This window comes from Brachionichthys hirsutus, chromosome 18, assembly GCF_040956055.1.
Source record: "Brachionichthys hirsutus isolate HB-005 chromosome 18, CSIRO-AGI_Bhir_v1, whole genome shotgun sequence".
NCBI lineage: Eukaryota > Metazoa > Chordata > Actinopteri > Lophiiformes > Brachionichthyidae > Brachionichthys > Brachionichthys hirsutus.
Genome location: NC_090914.1, coordinates 10,228,823 through 10,248,448, shown reverse-complemented (window position 1 = coordinate 10,248,448; position 19,626 = coordinate 10,228,823). Strand labels below are relative to the sequence as shown.

Genomic DNA, 19,626 nt, shown 5'->3' with positions numbered 1-19,626 from the left:
TTACGAGCAATTAATGCTTTGCGTCAAGAACGCTATATTTATATCTGACGTTAGGATCATGCAAAGAAAATACATCTGCACTGCTGGATTTCGATGCATTTATTGGATTGCATGAATCAAGAAAATAAAGTTTAATATGTCTTTATTTTCTCTGTATTAATGCTGAATCTCGATAGAGGTCTACTCAACAAGCTGGCGAGGCATCCGGGATGTTAACGCGTTTGGTTTTTCCTTGTTAGTAACAGTATTTTTCTCTTCTAGGGGGCAGAATGAAGGACACGGAGTGGGGGTGGAGAGGGAGACTCTGTTTTCTATTCTAAAATGTATTTATTTCTTTGACCTTTAACAATCAATCAGTCGCCCTCCAAGGCGTACACAAGTAAAGAACCGCACGAACCCATTGAAATTACCTGGATTCTTAAATACAGCATGAAAATAAACTGCAAGCTGTGCAAGCTGGAGTTTGTGTTCATGTCTGACAGACGCCTGCATCATTTAGATTATCTAAGTAAGCTAATATTGACTTAATCTGGCCCTCATGGGCATAAATATAATTAGGTCCACATGGGTATTCACTACTTTGAGCTTGACGTTTAGTGATTTATTAGTCGGCTGAGCAGTTTCTGTTTTCATCACCGTTTGGTAGCTCGTCTGAGTGCTGGAGGAATTACACAAAAGAACTACTGGATGAATTTGACTGAAATGTGAGGGGGTTGGACATTCAGATAAAGGGGCGGAGACATTGGTTTTCATATCCTGATTTTATTTTAAATAGAAAATTTTATTTCCCCCCAATCAGACATAGTTTTTTTGGGGGGGGTTGAAATTTAAGTTAAAGGTTATCACACAGAGGCTGTGCTCAGCCAGAGATGATGTGATAGGGATCAATTTATTAACTCAATCAATCAAAGGGACTGCTGTTCCTTATGGGAGGCGTGTGTGCGCAACAGAGTACCGTTCTCTCCAGTTATTACTATCAATAAAATATTCCCCTCTCCAGCTTCTAATTCAACTTGATTAGAGTTCACAGCAGTGTCAGATTAAATGAATTCAAACGATGCCATCAGGACACGCCTTTCATTCTCTTTCAGTGAAGACGACAGAGGCAGTAACTCTCTGATGGGAGGTGGGCTCTGCAGGAGCCCCTCAGATGTAAGATGGATGTACTTGTTAGCAAAGGCGAGCGAAGGAGGTCACGGCTCGACTGGTCAGCGAGCGAAGCAGCGGGGAGTCAAAACGCAACAACAAAGGAGAGGAAAGCTTTCGCTTTTACGGAGCGTAGCTAAGGCGATGCGAGTGTGCGCCAGTCAAACACTTAAATCAGTCCTCAGATGTGTTTTCCCAAATATCCTGACCTAATCATTTTGTCATAATGGGCTTTCCCTTCCTGCTCTGCTTTACAAAAATCCCATAAATATACTTTTGTGCCATCAATCATGTTGATTAAATCTCTGAAATGAGCCCATTCATTAATCTGCCATGCAGAGTCGTTTCAGAGGATGAATTCATATTTCAGAAGCGAGTACTTGGCTCCCGGCGGCTAATCCCAGTCCTCCCGCCCCCACGGAGAAAGAGCAAAGATAAGCCTCATTTGGCAAATAGGTAAACATGGCTCCGAGGCAGGTAGGCATATGCCTTGCAGGATTAAAAAAAGAGAAGGGGTTAAAGAAAGGGGGGGGGGGGGGGAATCCTTTGATTCTGAGTTGGTGGAAAAAAATTAATTTACTCCAGTTGCCGTTCAATTTGGACTGGTGAACATTAAAGCAGGAGCCGGGCCTAATAAGAGCCAGCCTGGGCGACTGGGAGACCCGGTGGAGGTGTGTCTGATTCCCGGCTCCAAGGCTCCCGCTAATAGATTTCAGCTCCCTCAGTGTCCCAATTAGCTGGTATGTATGCTATAGCTTTATTAATTCATGAGTGGCTGTAAGTGTGGGAACATGTGTGTACTGTACTATGTACTAATACACGTAGGGTTTTTGTAAGTGATTTTGGCATGGAAAAATAACCGTTCCTGTTTTTTAGACACTCGGGAGGAACTGTTCCAATTAAATAAGAGACATTTCAGTTTGTTAGAACCCAGAGTTAAACCCGAGCCGAGGCCAAGAGAAGCCCCGACTCAGCGGCGATCAATAGTAACACATGGCGACACAAACGCAACACAAACAGATAAAGCTGTCCACTTTTAGAGCCGCTTTTAGCACTTTTTAAGGAAGAGAATTACAAAGAAAATAGTGAGTGCACTTTTAACCCTGACCCTGTGTGAGGACGACCAGGCAGAGACTTACCTGTAATAAACCCCCACAGCTCCTCCACGTGACCATAAATCACGCCGCACGCCTTCAGAGTATCAGATATCGACGAATACAACACTGCCCTCCCTGGCTTTTAGCCCCGTCTTTCCTTCTCCGTGTTCTCATGGTGGCACAGCCTTCAGAGTGCAGCCACCGCACTTTTTAAATGGCACACCTCGCAATTGATTTACCAAGGAACTGCTGCCGTAAATGAGAGGAGAGGCAGTAGAATTTACTGACAGGCATTGGGCAGGGGGTCTCAGAATTAAGTCAGAGGTCTCGGCTGGGCCTGTGAAGGACTATAAAGCTTTAGGAGAAGCCCACGACCTGTTTATGGCCGGCTGAGAGGCTTCTGATCACTCAGGACTGCTGCTGCCATTGCATCACGCACAAACAGAGACACAAACGGGCGACTCACCTCGTCTTCACTACATCGAGGGGGTGCATCAAGCAGATCTCTACCAGACCTAAAAAAGTGGAAAAAGTCAGGATGAGTCACACGAACAACAATCAGAGACATCCATCTACCTCCAAAGCAAAGGCAGTAAAGAGTAACATCAGCATCAGATCCACTGGTCATCTCTGAATTACATCATCATCAAGAAAATATCTCCTACATCGTCATCTCTGAAAAGCAACAACCGACTGTACGGATTGTGTGCTTCCTTTTTACAGTGGACACATGGCAGCGCTCCTGAATGCAGGTCAAATGTACAGTTTAAACCCACGAACTTCACCAGGATCAGACAGTGGCATGAGACGTTTAGTCTGGCGCGACGGCCCCCCTTCAAATAATCTGATAAGAAACCTGCCAGACTTCTAACTGGGGCAAAAGTCATCAGCTGTTCCTTCACTGTTTTTTCTTTGAAAGGTGTTGAACAAACCGAACTCCAGTCAGCGACAGGCGTGCCAGTCCTCCACCAGAACCTGCACATCAATGCACCCGGGTCGGTTTCACACACATGCTAGCTCTGTGCGTCTGTGCTGGAGAGCCACTGCTTTGGGTGGGAGGCCTCCTGACTCAGTGTGGACTTTCACTCTCGCCGCATCCCTCCGCTTCCCTTGCAGACTGTGTACACAGCTGCTGTGCCGCATGGACTCGTTCTAATTTGCCCAATTAAACATTTTGTGAATGAAAGAATGCATCTTCAGGGGCTTTTCAAGGGTAAGTAATTATCAAGGGAAATACCACCGGGGAAAATGACTCCAGGAGCCACCTTCCAGGAGAAAGACTCAAACAGTGGAGGTGACTGCTAAGTTAATGATGCAGCGCTGAAAGTTAAATACAAGACAGCTTTGCATCGTTTTCTGGCTCAGCTATTAATGCACGTGGAATCTTTCAGCAGGTAATCAGATTACGGGATGAAACCAAACCTGCTTGATCAGCCTGTGCAAACATGAAGATGCTGGGAAGTGACCGAACATGCTCCAACAGGATGTGGAGTGGTGAGAGAGGAGCGTGAAATACGCCAACTCCTCCAAACAGGGGCCGCGGTCCAGCACGAAGAAGGACAAAACAGGATGTTCACCCATTTAAAGAGGCCGAAACCAGACAACCTGGTTTGGCGAGTAATTTCCCAATGTGTCCAAAAACTTTATTAGAACCTGAAAAGGTAAATGAATAAGCATTAGGTTGATGAAGAACCAGAAACAAAAGCAGTTGAATCAGGACAGCATGAGGAGATCCTTAACACACAGATATAATCCACCACATCTGGATTATGATCCAGATCTGGAGCCACATCAGACAATTATTAGTATTGCATTTCATAATACAGACATAATGTTACAATGTCCTATTATAGGAGGTTTTAGGTAATGCCAAATCCAGATACCAGAACCACCTGGAATTTTATCAACCTGTTTTTGCCCCAAAATCCATCTGACCACTTTGAAGATGCCAAAATCAAAATACTTGAATAATCCGCACAGGGAAATGATATCAGCAACAATGCTCCACTCAACAAAACTAGAATTACTGATCGGGTCAGTTCTCAGGCTGTCAGGTTAACATCAGTTTGCAGGGCATTATGGCATCTCCAAGATGGCAGTTGCAGAAGGATTACGTGACGACAAGTGTGAATGCAAAACCTTGTCGTGTTGGTTTAGCGCCCTGCGCACAAGAAACCAGAAGAACAGCCGCGGACAGACGAGACGAGAGGCTGTTCATGGAGGAGTGAATCCTAACCTGACCACATGAGGGCAGCTCAATCCAAACTGCAGCGCCAAAGTTTGTGCGCATGAAATGGTAACGCACTGTAGAATAAATGCTGTTTTGTTTTCACATCATTCCATCCTTTATGTGCCAGAATTCCTGTTGACAAGGTCCAGAGAGAGAGTAAATGTGTCTACTGTCAAACCCGGCCTAAAACAAGCCGCACAGGAGGGTGGAGCTGCTGGCAGACCCACAAAGGTGTTAACCCGTCACTGCAACACGCGCTGATCCACTGCAGGGTGCGCCCATCCAGTGATTCACTGGAGCTATTTTAGGACTGCGACCTCCTCAGGAAGTCCCGAAGCATCAACGCTCCTCTGCTGCAGCCGTCAGCTCCGACTACCGTTTAATCACCGTGAGGCCGTGGTGAACATTTCAAACATTGCCTGGAGATTCTTTGTCACTGAGGAACAATCGTAGTGACCGAGCTCGCCATTCAGCAGACACACACTGGCTCAGGCACAAGCGTTCATGGCGGTCTGGAGCACCGCCATCAGAAGCGCCGCCATGGTGCCTCAGCAGCACGATGCACGTCTGGACCGAGTCTTCACTGCGTCGCATCCAGTTGTCATTTCACCGCTTTGTTTTTTTTTTTACTACACACGATGTCTTGTGTGCAGGTCCACTGAGTTTGGCGTTAAAAAACTGCTGCCTCAGCCTTCAGTCAGCTGGAGGATGTGTCCGCCTCGCCGGTAGCCATGCCGCCGGCGTGCTAGTGAGACATTCCAGCTCGTCGATGAACGAGATTACACTCCCCTCAGATTATTATCTGACTTGGTTTTGGCTCGAGTTTGCACAATGTTCACTCCCACGCAAAAAAAAAAAGCACCAGGAAGCGGTTGCACAACGGTGCAGGTGTCGTCCATCACGGCGAGACTCACACGGACTGACCGTAAACTCTCAGCAGCCACAGGGAGAAGGTCGCCGCCACAGGAAGCGCAGCTAAACTGACTAATACATAAGAGCCGCGTGTTTCACACGCTTCCTTGACCTGCTAAATGATTGCTACATGCTACAGTCTTAAAGGAGCAGTTCATTCATAAATGATAATTAAACTATTTATCTACTCAAACATGATGGGAGCCAAAGATGAAATAATTTATGGACCATCCCATCTATGGAGGGGGGGGGGGTGCACCTGCTCAAACACATGCTGCAGCACAAGTTCTCCATCCATCACTGGCTCATTGCCGGCTAGCACAGAAAGCACCGCTGAGGCCGACACACTGCTCCTCTCGGTTCATTGGGAGAATCGCGGCTCGCTCCGAGGTGTCAGACGAGACGTAACGACAGAGCGTCACCTCTGGCCTCAACGTGAGGGCCTCCGGACTGAGCCTGCTCCTCATGCCTCCACATCCTCCATTAATACTTTAGAAGCCATATCAGATCTGGAATGCTAAGCAGCCCCCGCCAGCCAGCAGCAATGTGTCATCAACGTAACGAGGGTGACATTGATATCCATCAGCAGGATGACCCAGCCGCTTCGATACTGGGAGGCAGATTCATCTCGGGATCTTTTAACACTCGGGCAAAAATCCAGGTGAAAGGGTGAAGCCAATGTCAGCCAGAGGCTGAGATCACCGAGCCGTGCAAGCAAAATATAAATAGACGTTTCTATTGGCCTGTCAAATCCTGCGTCTTTTCCATCAAAGCCTACGACACTCCTCAAACATGAGCCTGCACTGATTTAAGCCACACTCAACTTCCACGCCAGACACTCAGAGCCGGCCCGACTGCATTTCCATATGACATGTATTACTGTTAGTTTATCAAAACACAAACCTTAAAGTGACAGATGGCAGTAAATTCACATTGTACATACAAGAAAACATTTGTGTTTGGTGTAAACAAGAAGTGTCAGGTGAAATAACAAAGGAAGGCAGGTAGCATGCAGCCTGTCTGCAAAGGTGAGGCTATTACCTAGCCAGGCTAACTGTAGCGCTGAAATACTGCCCGAGCAAATAAAAAGGGCTTTTAAAGCAAACAGATGGGGCAACAATAAAACTGAAACCAAATATCATCACCTCAGAGGCTCTCATGTTACCGTTCCTCCGCCTCCCAAAAGTGTTCGGTGCAAATAAGAGAAACAAGCATGTCTAGAAAACAAATCCGGAAGAGCTGATGATGATGGAATTTACATATTGAGCATAATGCCTCTGAACATCTGGAGAGAGAGAGAGCTATTAATCACAAATATCACCAATCAGGCTTCCTGCTAACTCCCCAAACACTCCCTAACGCTGCACCAGGAAATCTCAAAGGGTCTTTAGAAAAACAAGTGGGGGTCATCTCCAATGACAGCCGGGGAGGAAGCATCCCAGGATGCATTGGTGCGGCGGTTTAGGAGACTTCATGCCTCCTAAACCCAGACGCATTTACTCTCCGGGTGGGTTTTGGAACCACCTGGTGATAGTTTTGCTTTTAGATTTTGTGTAGCATACGCAATATTAGTCACACCCGAGTACAAGTCGCAGGACCAGCCAAACTCTGGGGAAAAAACACAAGCAGAAATTGGACGTCACTGCAGCCAATAGCAACAAACAGGAAGGCCAGGTGTCTCATCATGCATCCCCAGAATAAAAAGCAGCGTAATGCTCCGTCTCATCATGCTTTATGGAGGCATCTTGTTCTGATCGTTTTAATTAGATTTATTCTCCCGCGTGGGGAACGGCATCTTTCTAAAATACGTTGTGAGCTGATCTGAACTGGTCCCTAATAATAAGGATGCACATCCTGTTCAAAGGTCAAAGGTTGAGTTGGAATGAATCAAGGAAGAAAAAGAGAGAAGGAGGAACAGAGTCATTCTTCACCCGATACTTTTACCTTTTTTTGCCTAGTCGGTGGACACCCTCCGAAATCAAACATGGGCTCTATTTATTTATCTGATCCTCTTAATAACAGAAGACAACGCTGTAGTAATCCGACCATGACTAATGGATCCCTGCTGTAAATATTTGATGTGCTGCACTTTTCCCCTGGCTCAAGTCCGTCCCCATCTGTCAAACTTCAGATGAACTCTGACATATATACTGACTGTGTGTGTGTGTGAGGTGAGCATGCATGTCACCTGTGGTCACCCCCCCCCCCCCCCCCCATCCCGATGCAAATGAAGTTGGTGACAGGATGACAGAATGGATGCAAAGCCGTGTGGAACTGATGTCGGAGGGGAAATTCTTCATCCCGGCCCCGGGAATCGGATTTTAAACAAATGGTGTCCCGCGGGGCTCCTGCCACCGTCTGAGTGGGATCCTGTAGCAGCTGACGGAGATGAACGAGCAGACAAGCAGCTACAGACCCTCCAGGACGTCTTAATAAGAGGCTACGTTGCTTACAAACCACTGGTTTCCTAACTGGGGGGGGGGGGGGGGGGCAGGAGCACATAACTCTAGGAGACCGCAAGAAGAAAATTCACCATGTAATTTTCTTTCAACTTGAAAATCTCGTTCTCCTTTATAAATGCCTTGAAGTGACCTGTGAAATGCGTGTCCTCACTTGTCAAGTAGAGCTGCCGGTCAGTGGCTCCGTGCGGCTCCTCCTTTGCATTGTGTAAAAAATAAAATAAAATCCTGCTTAAATGAGGTCATTCTATCTTTCCTCAGGCATCACAGCTTATTGGAAACGTATTATGTGGGAATAAAGTCAAAAGACCTTCAGACAGAAGTACAGAAATAAATAAGAGTTCAAGGGTTTTACTACCTGCATCAGCGTACTCGTGATACTGTCGGGTGTTTTTGTTAAAACCAACAGAAGAGCATCAATCCCGTCAGTCCACACTTCACCAGCTGAATAATACTCCACGGTTTAATTACAATAATAAATAAATACAAAGCAGCAGATAATAAAATATGATAGGCGAGTCTGCCAAGAGGGCAGGTGACGGTCACGGTCACATGAAAAAAAAAAATATTCAAAGTGCATGAAGCTCGTACAATGGCCGACACGGTGTATGATGTCATTTTAGAGTATAAATGCAGACGTTTATATTTGCTCATATGGACAGACCTGGACCAGACAGCCGGTGGTGCCAAATAAAATGCTCAAACTGGTCTTATTCGACATGATAATTACTATGGTACTACTATGGATACTTTTACCACTGCTACTTGTACTACTGCAAACAAACCTGCTTCTCCGATTCATATTCTATCGGGCGTTCAACACCTGATAACTGGGAAGTGAGTGGACGTCCAACCGCCGCCATCAGCCTCACCACCGTGTCTCCACATCACTAAACCGCCGCCGCTGACACGCCCACCTGTCTTCAGCCAAACGCACCTTGTGCAAACAAGAGATCACCCCTCGGTGTCATCCCGCCCCAGAGGGGAGCGCCGTGTCGTTACTGTCACCTAGTGGACGCGGACGGAGATTGATGAACGCACATGTTGTAACCACACAGAGGGCGAAGAAAAGCAGCTGAAAGCGCTCCATTCAGCGCAGCAGAGAAAATGCAAATCAGTGAAGCCAACCAGGGAGCGTCTGAATCGGAGCTGACCACTCCAGCCGCGGCTTCCTGCGGAAGCTCACCTGAACCCATAAAAGCTGATAATAGAGCCAATAATTGAGCGAGCGCAGCAATAATGGCGCTTTAGTGGGGCAGTAAATTCTTTCATTAGTTGTTAACACCCCGCGTCTGGGGATGAAGCGTCACCCACTGCTCAGTGCCGTCTAACGGCGGCTGGATGGACAGCCGGCCTTAGAAGAAGTGCATGTCGTAAGTCTGCAGTCCTGAGGTTAAAATGCAGGCCGGGTCGAGACCTTCTGAAAGGAAAAATCCTTTTCTGTTGGCCGACATTTGGGGATGCATCACGGTAGGCTTCGTCTCCAAACAGGCAACCTCTGCAGCGCCGCAAGGTAGATAAATACAAATGATGCACGGCCTGCAGAGCCAGCGGGCATTCCTGAGGAGTGAAATCTTCCAGTGGTGGGAATGATGCAGCAGAGGAGAGAGTGAATAATCCGACAGGGTAGTCCGGGGGGGGGGGGGGGGGGGGGCTGGATGACAGGCGTGCAGCAGCAGCAGCGAGAGGGAGAGTGCTCTCATGGTTCAGTCCGGCAGCCATGCGGGTTAAAGGCAGGAAGCCATTACCAAAGTGTAAATAGGTGATTCTCGCGAAACCAGACTAACACGGTGGCATGAAGCATTTTGATTATAAAACTTAATGCTATCAAAATAATAAGGCTACCATTAGACATATCTTAATGTACTATTTGCTCATGATTTAAATTTACCATAATAAATATACATTTTGTTGTTTTTCTTTACATTTAAGGGTAAATTTCTCATTACCGCAATGTGTCCTGGATTTGGGTTCTATGAGATGGAAATATTAGTCATTAAGAAAGATAAAAAAGAATAAACTTTAGTGTATGTTATACTATAAACAGTTACAGTGAAGAGACATGTGGTCTTTGAAGAATATTAGTAAAGTTAGTGAAAATAACAAGGAATAAAAATGTGTCCAAGACTCATTTTCTCATTCTCCGCAACAATTTTCAATCATTGTTTAAGTCCTCAAGAAACGTACATTTGCAAGGAATTTTGTTGGAGGGGACAGTATTAACTGTAACAATCAAGATGGCTACCAGGTAAGCAGTTATTTTTTTTATCTCTCCAGATATAATTTCAAAGTTTGTATGTTTAAGTAGCTACACAACTTTTTAGTTCTCATTACCGAATTGTTCTCATTTGAAGTTAAAAAAAAGAAGTTAATGATTCTATTTATTATTATTACATAACCAATTATGGTCTAAATATTAACAGCTAAGAATAGTTTAGGTAGCACATCATGTACTAGCTACGTTAGCATAAACGTTCATTGTCACTCATCCACCGCAACACCACTATCATCCACCGCAACACCTATTATCATCCACCGCAACACCTATTATCATCCACCGCAACACCGTTATCATCCACCGCAACACCACTATCATCCACCGCAACACCTATTATTATCCACCGCAACACATATTATCATCCACCGCAACACCTTTATCATCCACCGCAACACCTATTATTATCCACCGCAACACATATTATCATCCACCGCAACACCTTTATCATCCACCGCAACACCGTTATCATCCACCGCAACACCGTTATCATCCACCGCAACACCGCTATCATCCACCGCAACACCTATTATCATCCACCGCAACACCGTTATCATCCACCGCAACACCTATTATTATCCACCGCAACACATATTATCATCCACCGCAACACCGTTATCATTCACCGCAACACCGTTATCATCCACCGCAGCACCTATTATTATCCACCGCAACACATATTATCATCCACCGCAACACCTTTATCATCCACCGCAACACCGTTATCATCCACCGCAACACCGTTATCATCCACCGCAACACCGCTATCATTCACCGCAACACCTATTATCATCCACCGCAACACCGTTATCATCCACCGCAACACATATTATCATCCACCGCAACACCTTTATCATCCACCGCAACACCTATTATTATCCACCGCAACACATATTATCATCCACCGCAACACCTTTATCATCCACCGCAACACCGTTATCATCCACCGCAACACTGCTATCATCCACCGCAACACCTATTATCATCCACCGCAACACCGTTATCATCCACCGCAACACCTATTATCATCCACCGCAACACCGTTATCATCCACCGCAACACCGTTATCATTCACCGCAACACCGTTATCATCCACCGCAACACTGTTTATCATCCACCGCAACACCTATTATCATCCACCGCAACACCTTTATCATCCACCGCAACACCTTTATCATCCACCGCAACACCTATTATCATCCACCGCAACACCATTATCATCCACCGCAACACCTATTATCATCCACCGCAACACCACTATCATCCACCGCAACAGTTGAGGGCCTGCTGCGGTGGAGAGATACAATGTTTTGGTAATGAGAAACAAACAAATAAAGGAGGGAATGCGCTATAACTCTTGCTCATTCTATTCAACAATCAATTTCAATCTTTTTCATGAAATGTTATACTCAAGTATGGTATTTTGTTGCAGGCAAGCATCAAGTGAAAAGAAAAGGGCATCAGCAAAAGAGAGGTTGGCAAAGCATAGGGCAGCAGTTTACAGCGATCTAAACTTACTTGAGGAATACAGAAGAAAAGAAAGAGATACATCAAAAACGTAAAGAAACTGGAAAACTAATAATTATTTACATGTTGTACTGTGATGTTTATGATTGAGAAAATTAAACATTCTTTATGAAATAAACATTCATTTAAAAATGGTATGTGTTTAAATGTGTCAAATATGGTTGGGTATCAGACCCATTGTCCAAAGATAATATAATTCTCATTCCTGAAATATCGATCCTCATCACCGACATGGCCTTCTCATTACCGCAACCTGGTCTTGTTTTACAAATTAAGTAATAATTATATTATCATATTTTGTTTTAAAATATACAGACAAGTTATACAACACTAGTTATTTAGTGACCGATACATACAAAATATGTATGTTATATTTTACAAGAGTAATTAAATAAACAATTGTAAATCCTCACAAATGTTTCGGTAATGATAATAGGAAATTACATTAAATTAAAACATTTTAAAATGTATCTCTCCAGAGTTATATATAGGTTTTAGCATGAGTAATACGTCTACTGTAACAATGGCCAAAAATACTCATTTTTAACCATATATTTCATGTAATGATAATTTGGCGGTAATGATAATTTGTTATGGACAAAATGTCGATAAACGTAGGAAATATTTTTTTCCAATTCTTAAAATATATTCAAGGGCATGTTAAAAATTCTTATGCTTGACACGTTCTAAATCTTGATTTCATGAGAATCACCCAAATATGTTCAGCCAGCGCTGAGCCGAACGTGTTCCTGCAGTCGGGCGAGTGGCTGCAAACACAACTCTGTCGTCCCCTTTCAATAAAAGAGGGGGACATGTTAAGACGTTACACTTCTTCGTGCGTTATTAGGCTGGAGCGCCAGACGTTGCATAACAGCGCTCCACATGCACGGCGGCGGTTTGAGCCTGATGAGCAGCCATGATTACTGGTTGCACACGACGGCGGTTTGACGCAGTAATTATCCAATCAGCAGCGCAGCTTTTGTGTTATGACTATGATTTATTAGCACGATTTGACCCGGGATGAATAATCGCCGCAGACAGCTGTCTGTGTTCGCTCAACGTCTGCCAAAGTGAGCACAGATCACAATAAATCACAGAATTGTGTTAAATTAACTTTTGCTGTGCTTCTGTTCGTATTATTTATACTTTTATGCGTTACCTGTTGTTCAGATACACGTAGTTACACATTAATATAACTGTAAGGCGAGTAAATGGGCATTTATCGTCTGCGCAGGAACGGGTTCATCTAGTTTACATTATTTATTATGGGAATTATTACGGAACCAGTTATGTTCGAGAACCGGGGTTCCACTGTATTTTCCTTTGTCTCTATGCCATTGAGATTTCAGTCTGACGCTCCCTCTTTTTCTGCTCCCATCATCCCGCGATGGCCGTTCGGAGGCGGTTCAGTTCGCCTGCCCGGCAGCAGGATGAAAGCAACCGCCACATCAGCTCACGGCTCAGTTGGAGTTTGTCCAGCAAAGAGATCTTGACCCCCTCAATTACAGGATAATGGAGCCGTTTCTTTTGCGTGTTGCTGAATTTCATTACCGACCTCGAGTCCCCATGTGAAAAGGATTCAGCGCACATGTGATGTTTGCTTCCTTACGCCACAAAGCCAGAAACCAGAGAAGACAGCCAATAATCTGACGCCACCAGGACACAAAACGTGGAGCTGCTCCACTGACAGTGAATCGGACACTTCTGAACTCAGAGTGTTTGCTTGACCTTTTGTTGGAAACCGAGTCAGTCCAGAAAGTCTTTCAGCCTCAGTGGAGCATCGCCTGGGTTTGTCTCTTAAAAGGCGGCAGTGACAGAGACGTTCTTTCACTTTTGTCTGTTTCCGTGCGACTTGGAAGGCCAGGCAGATTTTACAGCCTTAGCTAATAATAAATCATTTATTATTCCATTAGACAGAACAAAACATCCCAACAGGAACAGAAACATCTTTTCTAAAATTCACGGAGGGTGTATTAGACGAGACTATGTGGACAGACCGTTTTATTTATTTGAAGTTAATTCACTTTTAAACATAAATTATTTCCTGCTCGGTTCCGTGTGCTTTGTTCTACATACTTGACACAAACAAATCCATTCGCTGCGGCCCATCTTCATGTGCAAAATTCTGCCGACTCCAGCGGATTCTTGTGAAGTGTGGAAATGTCGACTCGGAAACGCACGTTCTCTTTTCACATCAAATGGATTTGCTATGCAAAGGCTCATAAAAGCAACAGATGGCACCCTGGCTCCGAATGAGCCCAATGTGTGAGGGCTTGGGACGGGTTCTGACGGGTTCTAGAAGGATCCGTCGCTCTGCTTACGTTGGGCGTCGCCGAGGCGCGGGAGCTTTGCTATGACAGATGCAGACGGTGAACTCTTGACATCGGCCCGACCGGACTGCGTTATGTTCAACATGTGTGTGTCCGTTACCGTCTCTGGTTTCCAGGCCGGGGCCGAGCCGAGTGTGCGTGTGGGACGAGAGGAGCAGCAGGACCGGCAGCTATCTGGGAGGTTGAGGGTAACAACACACCGGGGACAGATTAGCTTCCCGTCCGTCAGGAAGACTCTGATTTACCGCCGAGCTGACCAGCTCGCCAACCTCCACCCAAAGCAAACACGTAGGAACGGCAGCTGGTGGCTCACACACACACACACACACACACACACAATCCTCTACTCAGGTGAGATCTGGATCATTTTCTCTGAGCATCTTTGATCAATCCGTTTTAAAATGATCATCCTCTCCTCTTCCTCTTCTTCGCCTGCTTTCATCAGATCATACGTGACCAACAGAAAATCATTCTACATTCATCTGGTAATTTATCCAAATATTCCACTGATGAAATATTCAAACTTCAGACTTCAGAGACCAGAACATTTCACCCACATGAGAAAAGGTGCGTTTCCACAAGAGGAATTTAAGTTTAGAGGTCAGATCTTCCTTCGGATGAAGTCCCCACGCGTTGCTCGAGGTCACACCTGGCTCATTGCTTTCCGTTGTGGGTGGGGCTGATCTGGGCTGATTATTTCCTTGAGGTTTCTCACTCATTATTATATGACACGTTAAAAACAGCGGGCTTCAGAGGGTTAAATGTAAATGCAGTTCCCAACCTAAACATAACAGCCTAAAGTGAAGTTCTTGTTTCACTTATCTCCAGACTGAACTCACTTTCATGGAACTGTGGCCCCTCTGTGGAAAGCCACCTGAATTCATTATGCTAACAAGCTAGCCCTGCTGATAGGCACGCAGGCTGATGTGAGGAAATGTGAGTTTGATTAATGTGGGCAACATTGAGCCGTGCAGATGGCTCCCCAGCCCGAGTTAAAGGAGTCGCCTGCCATCAGGCTCAAACGGCTGCAGAGAGAGTTCTGCAGCCCGCCGACACCTCGCTGCAGGCCGACCCAGAACAGCCCCCGCCTGGAACTGCATAAATATCGCTGGCACACACAAACCAGATGAGAAGCCTGTTCCTGGTAGCTCAGGCAAAGAGGGAGATGCGCTTTGTGTTTGTGCAGAAACTCCAAATAGGCCTGGTCTCCGCCTGCAGCCGGACCGGCTGGGCCTCTGGCTCGGGGGCCAGCCCCCGGGAGACGGGACATCCCACGGTTCCATCCAAAAGAAGCAAACCGGCCGAGCTCAGGGAAGCGTGGCCCACCGGCGCACATGAAGAAGGCATAGAGGTAGCGGGGGGGGGGAGCCCCCAGGTGCCTGCCTTACAGTCGTCTCTCTCCAAATGTTTACTTTGGACCAGACTGGTGGCCAACTGGTTGCAATTGACCCTCCAGCAGGACGAGTTAGAGAGCGAACATGAGACTTTTCCTTGTGGGGAAAAGATGGAGGGAAGCCACACACTCTCACACACCGACACACGCACACACACACGGAAAACAAACGCACAGACACTCAAACAAAAATAGACGCACTTATGTTTGGACCAAAGTGAAAGTTTGACCTACTCCAGACGGCAGAACCGAAACCTCCACAAGCACACCTGCTGCAGGTGGAACAGCACTGCCCCCCCCACCTGGACTCCGGGTTTCATCCTCCATCCCGAGAGGCTCCTCGTCTTCCCTACTGTGAATTCTGCCATCCTATAACCAAAAGATTAATCCTCCCATGTCCTCCTTTCCTTCTCCTTCTCCTCAATGGAAAGTTGAATGAGAATTCAGAAAGCAGAGAAAGGCCAGAAGAAGCCTGATGTGCTGCATGAAATGCGGGGGTGGCGTTACCTCCTCTGCTCAAAGATGGCTGTAGACTTGAGGAGATAAAGTCTCCACAACGACGTCCAGGTCGCTCAGGGAGGAAGCCCGCGGCCCCCCCACAGACTGAATAAAACCTCTTAATCCTCATAAACTGCTCCACATGAGTATTACCTCCCTAACGCTGCACACCATTTCCGAGGGAATGGAACTCATTTCGAGGGTAAAACATTACCAGGAGTCTCCCAATCTGCTCCCATAATAGGCCCCCGTGTTCTGGTGAGGCCCTGCTCCGAAGCGAACCCTCAATCTCCTCAAAACTATCGATGACAGAATGATGAAAAATGCAGCTGAGGGGGTGGCTGGATGAAACGATGGCAGCGTGTGGGTGAGGGCACAGCGTCAGTAAGCACATCCAGGTAGGACATCCAGGTAAACACCGCCCTTCAGCTGCTGTCTCGCTGCTCTCAGCACAGCGGCGTTAGCCAGGAAACAAGGCGGAGTCAAAGTTTTCACTCCAGGCCACTCATTTGTCACAATTGTCACAGAGTGCACGAACACAAATGGCTGAATTATAACTGCGGATGTGTGTGTGTGTGTGTGTGTCCTGGGTACCTGTCATTACAGCGGCTGGTGGCGGTCTGACTGGGACCCCTGTGCGAGCCGTCAGAGGCGTGTTTGTGTGTGTCAGGTGGGAACATCCAGCAGAGAAGAATCAGCCTTCCTGTGGTCTTTCCACGACCGCCATTGTAGCATGTAATCCAGCGTTCAAAAACAAAGCTCTCCCGCAAGCCGAGAGCTGAATCGGATTACACGCCTGATCAGAATAAAAATGATTCATGTGCACACCCAAATCGGAATAGTCTGACCCGATCGAGCTCAATACGATCAAGATTCTATTCCGAAGTTTCTGTACAAACCGTCCTTACTGCGCGCTTCTGTGACGTATCAAACAGGAAAGGGCGGAGCCATGTTTTGTTTACATTGGAAGTCGCTACGGCTTCTTCTTCTTCTACTACTATTTCCGGTATATTTGGCAAAATTGCACAAGTCAAAATAATTACTTCCGATCGAGAGTGCGACGCCTGAACACACAGGTCCTAATCGGATCAATATTTTTAGGGTCCATGAACACACAGTGCTGTTTATTAATTGTAGTCAGAACAAAGGATCTCTCCCAGTGGACACAAACATCCAGAGCTGCCGGTGTGTGTGTGTGTGTGTGTGTGTGTGTGTGTGTGTGTAGTGACTGCGTGTGTTGAGGTGAACCACACAGGTACGGTGGGCCAGACACAGGAAACGTATTAACCTGGACCGCCGTTTACTCTGCTAACCGCACAGCGTCCCACAGGGACACGGATAAAAAGCTCCATCCACGCACGCACACACACATACACACACACCAACACAAACTCAGATATATTATACACTGAATGACGTATGTACGACAAACAGGCCTATAAAATGCAGACATACAGTCAGATTCAGACACACACTCGCACACATTGGTGTGTGTGTGCCGACGTCTACACACTATCCATTAACACCTACATAAAACACCTACAGGCCCCCGTACTCCATTAGAGGTCAGCACCCGCTCCTCAATTTCATGGCCCATGTATGAGGGCAGCAAAGGTGACTGTGATGACAGGACACACACATACACACACACACACACACACACACACACACACACACACACACACACACACACACACACACACACACACACGGATCATGCAGATTAAAACACGTAAAAAACTAAATTCATCAGGATAACTTTAGATTTTTTTTATTATCAACAAAACAATAATTATATATATTTTAATTATGCCAATGATGAGCAACTACATATTTATTTATGTGTATATAATTTCATATTATATATAGAATATATGTTACGATACAATTTATATAAAATAACATACAAGTAGCGTCATAATATATATGTATTATATAAAAATACATATATAATAAACAATTTATTATAATTACAAAAAAAAATTAAGATATCAAATATTTAGAAAGTACCATAAAATATTTTAAACAGCCATTATTTTTCAATTCAAATAGCATGAATTTCATAACTTACCAAATATATTATATATTAAATTTAATGTCAACCCTTTAAATGTTGTCTGAATTAAAATCCATCGTATGAATAAAACGGATTAATTAATTATTGACATGCTTGTTTAAATTATATATATATTGAAATGTCTTTAACAACAGATTCATAGATTTTAGATAAAAACAAAATGAGTTTTGAGTTGAATTCTATATTCTGGAGTGTTAGAGGAATAAAAATAAAATAAATACTTCCTATTTTTTTAATCCAAATGTGCTCTGTATTTTCTCTTTTTAATCCAATCCCTCTGAGGTATTCTGGTCTATGAGGACCCCCCCCCCCCCCCGCCTCACCGACAGGGACCACGGCTCTTCCATGGCTGGGAGGTTGTAATTTGTTGCAGGCGGAGGAAAAGCAGCGAGGTCTCCCTCTTATCTGGACAAGGGATCACCAGGAAAATCATATCAGAGGGAAGGCAACGTGTTTAAATATAGCCCTAATTACAGCAATCATTTCTTGCTGTCTCTTCACCCCCCCCCCCCCCCAGCTCCAGCCCCACCCTGACTTTCCTTGGACATTATTCCCCCCTCTTCCCCAGCCTTTCCTCCTGCAGGATCCAGTTAATCCGGGCTCGTGGTGTGGGCTCGGGGCTGACAGTTGCATGACAAGGAATGTTTCCCTTTGTAAGAGCCTACTTCCCCCTCGCTCAGCTTTAGTCTAATTGAAATGTTTCCTATTGAGCTCAATCAAGGGGCCAATTACCTAATTATTCGCTTATGCCCGGCTCAAGCCGGTGGGGGGAGAGGGGGGGGGGGGGGCAGGAGGGAGGAGGAGGAGAGAAGCAGAAACACTGATGTGAGGAGGAAGGAGAGCTTGTGCTGCAACAAAACAATCACGAAAATAATACATAAATGTAAAGTAAATAAAAAGTTCTCCTTTCTCAGGGTAGAAACTACGTGATAGTAGCTTTAAATATACTTACTTCTGCCTGTGTGTGGATTTGGGTGCATTTGTTGCTTGTTAGATTGGGTTGGGCTTCACGGCCAAAGACACACCTGTGTATAAGGTTTTACAGCATTTAAAAATGAATTCAATCTTATTATTTTAGAATTAGCTTAGGCTATTTTGAATTTATGTCATCGAATTAACTTTTTAATATCACGTTTCATTAATATTTTTTTTTTCAATAATCCAGTTTGATTTACCAAAAATACAACACAACTTAAATATATATATTATGGCAAGCCTTTCAGGAAATTAAAATAAAATAAAATCCTGACTTCAGAAGTTTCTCGATTTAAAATGACATTATTTTGACTTATCGCTGCCTATATGAGAAACTACTTGGGCTAATTTGGGTCTGAGACGAGCAAAGCGTCATGAAAATGGGATTTTTAGACTGAATAAGTTCATTTTTTGCAGCTGACAGAGGAACAAACCAGTTCCCTGAGAAAGAACCGCGTTTTATGGGCTCATATTATCAAAGAGAGGAGCGAGGGGGACAGGGGGGGGCGAGAGGGAGACATTAAAAGGAGCTGGAATGTTTTGTCCCGGCCTCCGAAACATTTCATAATGAGACAGGTAATAAAACACACTGGCCCGCGTGGGCACCCTCACACACACATGTACAGTGTATATACATTATAAATATATATCACCGCTAATGGGAGGACATGTTTTCAGACGTTTTCATCCAGGCCTTCCTGACATTA

General features: G+C 45.2%; 1 protein-coding gene across 1 annotated transcript in view; it reads right to left on the bottom strand.

The window, feature by feature from the left end:
• slc25a21 (solute carrier family 25 member 21) overlaps window positions 1-19,626 on the bottom strand; it is a 58,440-nt gene that overhangs the window by 13,255 nt on the left and 25,559 nt on the right. The window contains exon 2 of the mRNA XM_068752193.1: window positions 2,710-2,758. Coding sequence (XP_068608294.1) covers window positions 2,710-2,758 — 49 coding nt within the window. The remainder of the gene's footprint in view (window positions 1-2,709; window positions 2,759-19,626) is intronic.